Genomic DNA, 9591 nt, shown 5'->3' on the forward strand with positions numbered 1-9591 from the left:
CCTTATAAACTTTTACAATTATGTAAAAAAAATAAGAGGTTTAGATCAACAAGATCTAAAAGCTAAAGAAAGAATAACAACAACCTTTCTTTGGAGATAATAAATAATTGCAGATAATGTTTAGATGAGAGGCCAAATCATGCCTCCTCTTTTCCACAGTAACCAAAATGAGATATGTATATTTTGTGAGATGATAAAATAGATGAAGACTAGATGAACTCAAAATCAAGGAGAACACACTCAAAATGGTCTTAGAGGAGTGGAAAATTAACATGTTTTTTTTGTGTTTACAGGAAGCAAACTCACCCAGAGGAAAACAAAAGAAAAGAGTGGGAAATTAACATGTTTTTGTGTTTACAGAGGCAGACAGATTTAACTCTAAATTGAATTACAGAACAATGTAAACACAAATTGTATCACAAAAGACTGAAACTCCAATGATTTGCATCTGAACACAGACAGGACACAGACTGAGTGATACCAGCTGCAGTCATGTAAATTGAGACCCCAAAAGAATCTACATTTGAACACGAAAATCAGCAGAGGAAGGTGTGGAGCTGAAAGACTATGCAAAAACCTGCACTCTGACCACACGAAGGGGCTCGACTTAGAGAACACTAAAGTATCGGCAGATGCAGATTTTCTCTTTGTCCCCACCGAGACTCACCTTACAATGGACAACAGGGAACCACAAAATGCATTGAATGCAATGTTTTAAAATGAACATGCCCCCTTCATTTATTTAACATGAATTAGACACAGGTGATGATGTTGCAGTCATGAAAGTCTACCTAATTCCCATACTAACAGAATAACTAACCAGTTGTTTTCATCATCTCTTTTCAAGAAGGCACACAAATTAGAGATATGATTTCTGAATAAAACCAGACAAAGTAGAAGTGCAGAGATGAAAGATTAATGATGAAAACAACTTAACTTGCAATCTCCCCCTTCTATTCTCTGCTTATAACCAATAACTCCTTGCTATTTCAAATACTTTCCATGACTGCAAATATCAAACCACCAAGGGGTACACAATGATTATCAACATGTACAAGGTGTACATTTATATTAGTCATTTAGCTGACGCTTTTATCCAAAGCGACTTACAAGTTCTGTGCGACAGGTCACCAGGAAGGTACAACTCTATCAGCTGAGTAACAATGCTTCATCAAAGTGTTGAGTGCTACAGTGTAGGTTATTTTATTAGGACAAGTGCATGACAGTAAGGTTAGTTAGGGTTAGATTTATTTCTATCAAAATGCACAAGATATATTATAGGATAATTGAATTAATGCTACTTAAGAGTAGACAAGAAAATGAATGATTGTTTTTCATGCAAAATTAACTGGCTGCCTAGATTTTTATTTCTTCTCTATGCTAATATCGTGACACAGAGAGACATGTGAGGAAACCCAAAACATCTTCCCACTGATGATAATGCAAATAAGAGACTCAAGGAGGATAGGTAAGTATGAAAACTCGCTCACCATCCTGAGGTAAGGTCAACTTCAATTTAACATCACAGACTATAAAGATAAAGAGCTGTTTTGTCTGATTCCATGCAAAGATTGGATCCAAACGATATACCATGCATAATGGTAACACACAATGAATTGAACTATGAATTGAATTAACCTTAAATTATTTTCCTCTTTAGCAGAGGCGTTGAATAATTTATGTGAGTTTTCTAAGGCAATTTTTATCATCCTCAGATCATAGATCGGTGAGAAGACAGGACGAGTGAGACGACGACCTGAACCACAAACGACAGCGAGAGCACGGCAGAGGAACAAAACCCAGAGACCTGGATGATCCACAACAGCAGAGGACGACGGAGGAGACTGACCAAGGAGACACTGACGGAGAGGAGATCCACCTTTGACGGCCTGAGAGAAGAAGACACCTACGAGTTCAGAGTTATCAACATCAACGAGATTGAGCCTGCTGCACTGCAGAATACGACAACACGACCAGGCAGAGACCTGAGCAACCCACAACAGCTGATGACGACGAAGGAGACTGACCAAGGCCAACGCTGTGTATCTGCACCATCCGTGTGGGAGAGAGCGTCCTACCGACTGGCCGCTACACCGACAATCCCTCATCCTCCTTCAAGTGGTACCGCAATGACGAGGAGGAGCACATTCAAGAACACACCGCCGCCATGTCTCTGGGCCTAATAAAAGCCAAGTGTGAGCACAACGGCAGATGCAGAGCAACACAAGCTCCACGGGGAATCTACAGCGTCCCCGTGGACGACCACCCCACCACTCCCAATAACCCTGTGACCTTTGACGAGGTAGAGTGGATGGCGACCGCTTGGAGGCCTCCTCTGAATGATGGAGGAGTAAATGTTTCCGACTACATCGTCAAGAAGACAGACATCATCAGAGACCTGTAGACCAAGAGAAACGCCTAACATACATTGTCCACCTTATGTATTTAATACCGTTTTTTCTGTCTTACTGCGTGACCCCACCACACGACAGCCAGAGGACAGCTTGTCAACACACAGGACAGAATCAGTTGGTTTATTGTCTCATAAAAGAAGACACCAAGTTTTGTTTTTGACCATTGATAGTATATGCACAATATACTAGAACAATGCATAAACGGCGGTTAGGTGGCCGAGCGGAGATTGCGTTCGTCACCAACCCCGGAGCTGTGAGCTGGATTCGCCTGTTCGAATCCAGCTCACAGCTCCGGGGTTGTCACCAGCTTGGCTGGCCGTCTGCACTAATACAATTGGCTGTATTAGAGGGTGGGAGAAGCTGGCGGGGTGGGTCCGGGTCGTTGTAAACAGCGACTCCTACAGTTCGGTCGGGGCGCCTGCTAAGCGCGGATAGGACTTGAGGGGGATAGTGTGGTCCTCCCACACGCTACGCCCTCTCGATGAGAATCCGCGCTGCCAGGTGAAAAGAAGCGGTGATTGGCTGGACGTGTGTCGGAGGAAGCACGTGGTAGCCTCCACTCTCCCAGATGATCTGACTGTGGGGGGTAAGTGCGCAGAGACCAGGAAGGGACTGGGAATTGGCATACGACTAACATTGGGATGGGAGAAAATCGGAGGAAAATGGAGGGGGAAAAAGATCAAAAAAAAAAAAAAAAAGAACAATGCATAAAACCTTTTATCTAAATTATATACACATATAGTTTAACACAGGTACCATAATCATCTTTTATGTCAGTTTTTTTTTTTTTTTTTTTCTATGTTATACACATTAGCCACTAAGGTAATGTCTATTGTAAATATTACTATGTTGTATGTGTACAACCATGATCTTAGCTCCCATAGATATTATTGTCGTGACAATTATGTAAATTCATTTTACACAATTATGTAAATCAGTTAAGAACCCATACAGTGAGAATAATTACACAGCAATAATATAAAAACAGAGTCTTACCTTAAAGTGAATTTGAAGAAGTTTATTATTAAAGATACCAACAATTTCACATGGTAACTGAGTCTCTGGGTCTCTGCTAATCAGAGATATCGCATCATTACCTCTGCCCATTGCAGCTACGTCCAACAGAGATAACTATCTGTTTCTAACTCACTACCTCCAGTGTTTCATAAAGTTCTGGAGGAGAGACTAAAAAACATCACAATAACATCAGCTTTTATAACAAACAAAATAGGAGGGTTATTCTTATCATACAAATCTGATCTTAACCAATCAATGACCCTTGTGTCATTTATCCTGTGGCCTAATGGACATCTGATTCATGATGTAAATGACCATTAATCCAATCAGCTTGAAGGCTCTGCTCCTTATCCCAAAAGCAAATCTCTTATCAGTTTGACACAGAATTCAACATGTCGTCAAAAACATGACACATTATTCACAAATGACATATGATACTTCAGAATTCAATTTTGCATCAACAATTTTCATTACTTGTTGACACTCAAAGACAGGCATGTCTGCAAGTGACCTTTAATGTGACCTTTTTGTGGAATAGACTTCCACAATATTTGGTTTCAATTACCAGTAAGGTGGGATTCAAGAGGAGACTAAGAGTGGCTGTAATGCAGAAAGAGATTGATTTTGGTTGGGTTTAATCTGTGTCTAATAAATGGGTTCTTGTGTTGGGTTATGTGGTGATTTGGAATGTCTTTGTCTAGTGGTTATGAGGAGTATTAGAGTATTAGTGTATGGAATGTCATGCTGTTTTTGAGCACGTTTTAGTTTTCTGAGATGTCTGTTTGTTGTTTTATTGATATTTGTTGTTTTATTGATATTTGATTTGTTCTATATGTTTGTATATTTGTTATTGTTCTATATTAGAAAATTTGGCATACATATTTGTTTGTATCTCTGATTTTGATTGGTTATATAGTTGTTTGTATATTTTATTGGTGTTTTATTGATATTTGTTTTGTTTTTCATGTTGTTTTATTGATTATTCTTGTTTAATTTTTATATGTTTGTATCCAGACCCCAGTAAGAATAGTCGCTGCTGAGGCAGTGACTAATGGGGATCTGAAATAAAGAAATAAAGAAATAAAGAAATAAACGTTAAGTGACCTGTGTCTAATACTCTTCTCCCTCGCCTTCCTCCCCTTCCACGCTGTCGGCTCCCACCTCCTCGTAATCCTTTTCGAGAGCTGCCATGTCCTCTCTGGCCTCAGAGAACTCTCCCTCCTCCATGCCCTCACCCACATACCAGTGCACAAATGCCCGCTTGGCATACATGAGGTCAAACTTGTGGTCAAGCCGAGCCCAGGCCTCAGCAATAGCTGTGGTGTTGCTCAACATGCACACAGCCCTCTGGACCTTGGCCAGGTCTCCACCAGGGACTACGGTGGGGGGCTGGTAGTTGATGCCGACCTTGAAACCAGTAGGGCACCAGTCAACAAACTGGATGGTGCGTTTGGTTTTAATGGCGGCAATGGCAGAGTTGACGTCTTTGGGCACCACATCACCACGGTACAGAAGGCAGCAGGCCATGTACTTGCCGTGGCGAGGGTCACATTTCACCATCTGGTTGGCCGGCTCAAAGCAGGCGTTGGTAATTTCGGACACTGTGAGCTGCTCGTGGTAAGCCTTCTCAGCTGAGATGAATGGGGCATAGGAAACCATAGGGAAATGGATACGAGGATATGGCACCAAATTGGTCTGGAACTCTGTCAGATCAACATTGAGAGCACCATCAAAACGAAGGGAGGCAGTAATTGAGGACACAATTTGGCTAATAAGCCTATTGACGTTGGTGTAGGAGGGACTCTCAATGTCAAGGTTCCTACGGCAGATATCATAGATGGCCTCATTATCGACCATGAAAGCACAGTCAGAGTGCTCTAGGGTGGCGTGTGTGCTCAGGATGGAGTTGTAAGGGTCCACCACAGCGGTGGAGAACTGGGGAGCTGGATAGATGGCGAACTCGAGCTTGGACTTCTTGCCATAGTCAACAGACAGGCGCTCCATCAACAGGGAGGTGAAACCAGAGCCCGTACCACCTCCAAAGCTGTGGAAGACCAGGAAGCCCTGAAGGCCAGTGCACCGGTCAGCCTGAGGAGAAACAGGGGAACACTGGTCAATAAAACCATTTTCACATTTAGATATATCAATTAGATATTATTCATCTCTGCTGTGGTACTCACCAATTTACGCATCCTGTCCATGACCAAGTCAATGGTCTCTTTGCCAATGGTGTAGTGTCCACGGGCGTAGTTGTTGGCAGCATCCTCCTTGCCAGTGATCAGCTGCTCAGGGTGGAACAACTGGCGGTAGGTTCCACTGCGGACCTCATCTGAGGGGAAAGATCAAGTATCAAGTTAAATGAGAGCTAATGAAAGCATTTGAGTACAATACCTGTATGTTTATCACATTTTAAAAAGGAGCTTACCGATGACAGTTGGCTCCAGATCTACAAACACAGCCCTGGGGACGTGTTTGCCAGCTCCTGTCTCACTGAAGAAGGTGTTGTAAGAATCATCTCCTCCTCCGATGGTCTTGTCGCTGGGCATCTGTCCATCCGGCTGGATGCCATGTTCCAGGCAGTAGAGCTCCCAGCAGGCATTGCCGATCTGGACACCAGCCTGACCAACGTGAACTGAGATACATTCACGCTGGAAGAAAACGAGATCTTTTAATTGTTTTGTAAAACTATTGTTACAAATTACAAGTACAAAAACCAAATTCCAACTGTGTCAATTTAAACTACCTTTAACTACTACCCTTTAGTAACAAACAAGTAAACTAATTACCACTCCCCCTCCTTCGGTTTGGGCTGGGTAGCGAATATTTTAACTACCAAAGTAGTTCATCTCATCAGTGTCCCGTGAGCCAGTAAATTTGTTTGTTCCAAGATACATTTCTTTGGTATAATCACAATCCAAAATGTAACAACGCCTCTGATTGACTTACACGCACATGACTCAGCAAAGTAAGGTATCGTTTTGGCATCTGTATCGTACATTTTCAAAATGATACCAAGCCTTAATATGCATCTCCGTTTAATAACCATCTAGTGTGAACCCAGATGTTCCAGTGTGCTTTTTTTTGTTATGGCTCACTTAATGTATTTATAACTCATCCCCTGCAATCTATTGTTTTCTATTATGATATATTGTGCGTCAGCAATGCTCATGTGGACAGAATGTCCTGGTATTGGTTAGCTGAACCTCTTGGCAGATATTAATAGCAAGGTGCTGGCAACAAAGCTCTCGATGAACAACCCGGTGGTGCTGGTTCCATGTTTTTGGAACAAACATGCTGAGATAAAAAAAAAAATCCTTTGTTCACTCTTTTAAAAGGATCCGTCCATTTGACATGCATCGGACACAAGTATTTTTTTCTTTTTGGTCAAATCTAAGCAACCAAATATTGAAATTGGGGCCAAAGGTGTCCATGGTCTAGCCCTAGTCAACAGTCCCTCATCTTTAAACCAGTGCTAGTCACTAGTGTCATTGATCTCCTTGTCTTTACGCTCTTGTCACCTATGACTTGTAGGGGAAATTAACAACAAAGTTAAAAGTAGTGGTGCACCAGTGTTTCCCACAGGATTTTGTGAGACTGTGGTGGGTGAACCTCGGACCCTCTAGGGGGTTGTTCCAATCTGGTGCACTTTGAGAGCAAAATAAAGAGGCTAGATCTATGATGAACTTTGTGTTCAAAACACAAAATCGACTAGACTAGTGCTTAATCCTCTCCTCGAAGCACCCCAGCCGTCCAATGTATTTGTTAAATTCCACCACCAGCACACCCGATTCAACTTAACTAACCCTTTATTAGTTGAATCAGGTGTGCTGGTGGTGGAATTTAACAAATACATGGAACGGCTGGGGTGCCTCGAGGAGCGGTTTGGGAACCACTGAGCATACATTTGAGCCATCAAAGAAATTAAGCAAAAGTGGTTACCTGTGTTGAACTGGTTTATTTTTTAGAAAATAAAATAATATACTGGATTACTATTACGACTACTACCACTGCCAATACTACTGATACATCCCTATTGGCAAACTGAAAAATTACATTTTTTTTTTCATTATAAAACTATGCGCGACATATCGGCGACCGGTATCGTTCCGATGTCAAAATATAATATCGGCCGCCGATATAATACCAATACTTTTGGCCATGGCCATTTAAGGCCTACTACTGTACTTTAAGGTTTTGAACTGTTGTACAAAGTAAAATGTGGATTCCGAAGTTTTTTTCTCTCACCCATTTTCATTAAGTCCATTCCAAAAGGGTGCATTACCATCTGGGAGACGATAGGGGGCGCTTTTTTCACATCTGAGCTCCTGGTGGAGCTGGTTTCCCAACGGTAGACTCGTTGATGAAATATGAATTCAGATCGCTAATAAGAAAAATTCACGAGAATTCTCGTGATGGGCATTCAGGGGTCGGGCTGATAACCCGAGATATGTCGTGATGGCATTCAAAGTGTTAATATAAGTCCACATAGCTAGGAAACAATGCTAAACCCTGAAAAAGGCCATTTATAAGAGTTCTCCTTTAAATATATATATATATATATTAGGGCTGTCAGTTTATCGTGTTAATTAGATTAATTAATTACACAGCAAATTATCGCGTTATGAAAATTTACTCAAAATTAATTAATTTTTAATTTTAATTTTTTTAAATCTCATTCATTCCATTAAAACGTAGAATAACCATTTACAGACTTTTTTTTAAATGGTTCATTTGCATGTTCTTGGTATCTGAATCTATGGATCTCAGAGAATGTATTCCCAGTGTCAGAAATACTGTGGCTGTTACTAGGCTTAAGTAAATTGTCATGAACTGTAACGTTCTGGGTTCTCGGGTCTGGTTGACCTGAGATCCCGGCTACCATCCTGTCACCTGTCACTTTCCTCTCCCTTGATTGTCTTATTGGTTGTCACCTGGTATTGGCTGTCACTCTGTGGAACGTGTGGAATGTCTGGTATGTTGCCCTCAAATAACTCCTGTCTTCTCTGTTCCTCGTCGGCTCTTCACACAATCTCCAGAACCAGTATGCGGCGGTACCAAGAGACAAGTGCTGCAGTAACTAGCATTCTATCCTTTTGTTCTCTGTTGATCAGTACTCCTATTTACCTAAACTGCTCTACGGTTGTTCCTAATAACCGTAAGGTTTTATTGTGTTTTAATCCTCAACGATTTTAGATTATATGTGATGGCTGTACATGTGTGTACCGGTATTGTATGTCATTTTGATTGTCAAATAAATTCAATCAATCAATCAATCTCTTTCTTCCTCTTCCTCCCCTTCCCCTCACTTTCCCGTCTCTTCTTCTCCACCTTTTTCCACCCTTCTCCCCCCTCTCCTCCCCACTTCACTCCATACTGTCCCCACCTGTCTCCTTTCCTTTGCCCTGGCTATTCTCATCCCTATCGCTGTCGTTCTCGCTCAACTCGGACCAGAACACAGATCTCCAGGTCCTGTCCATGCACGCTGTCATGGTAGCGGCTGCTTGCTCTCCTTCCTGGCTAAGGAAGATCTAAGGAAGGCTGCGTGTATATATCACACACGTTCTAGAATGGTCTATTATGACATCATACAACATTCTAGGACATCAGACCATTGTGATGTCACAGTATGATGTCATAATAGACATTCTAGAACATTTGTGTTACAGTATGATATCATAATAGAACATGAACATTTGTGATGTCACAGTATTCTATAGCCTTCTAGAAGATCTAGTCCCAACTTTAAAATTATGATTGCGCAAATCGAGCGGGATTGTAAATGGATAACTTTTTATTCCTAAATCTACACCAATAGATCTTTAGCCCAGAGTGAAAATTGTGTAGTGCGCCAAGGTGGGAACGATAATCGTTTTCTAGCCACTTCTCAGCCCCACCGTACGGCCTACTAGCGACCGTTTGTCATTCAAATGAGACCGCGTTTCCATGCATCCTTCTCAAAGTTAACGGCTGATTCATAACTGATCTGACAGATAAGAGGTTTAATTGTAATACTCACCATGTTTCTGAAGTTAGGCTAAAGAGAAGGGGCTAAATTAACTCTCCCAGGGAGACCTTTATGAGTCCGTCGTAAGAAGTTGTTCACAGACTTTTGCTGGGTGGGGCTATTTATGCCTGGCAAAGAGGGGCTGCTGTATCCGAT

General features: G+C 41.7%; 1 protein-coding gene across 1 annotated transcript; it reads right to left on the minus strand.

The window, feature by feature from the left end:
- Positions 1-4541: 4541 nt before the first annotated feature.
- LOC311236088 (tubulin alpha-1C chain-like) lies at positions 4542-5992 on the minus strand (the record flags this gene model as incomplete). Its single annotated transcript, XM_084323683.1, has 3 exons — positions 5857-5992; positions 5612-5760; positions 4542-5519 (listed from the first exon to the last, which is right to left on the minus strand). Exons 1-3 carry the CDS (start codon positions 5975-5977, stop codon positions 4542-4544), a joined length of 1248 nt encoding a protein of 415 aa, XP_084179809.1. The 5' UTR covers positions 5978-5992.
- Positions 5993-9591: the final 3599 nt, after the last annotated feature.

Source organism: Notolepis coatsorum, assembly GCF_963971535.1.
Source record: "Notolepis coatsorum genome assembly, chromosome: 10".
Taxonomy (NCBI): domain Eukaryota; kingdom Metazoa; phylum Chordata; class Actinopteri; order Aulopiformes; family Paralepididae; genus Notolepis; species Notolepis coatsorum.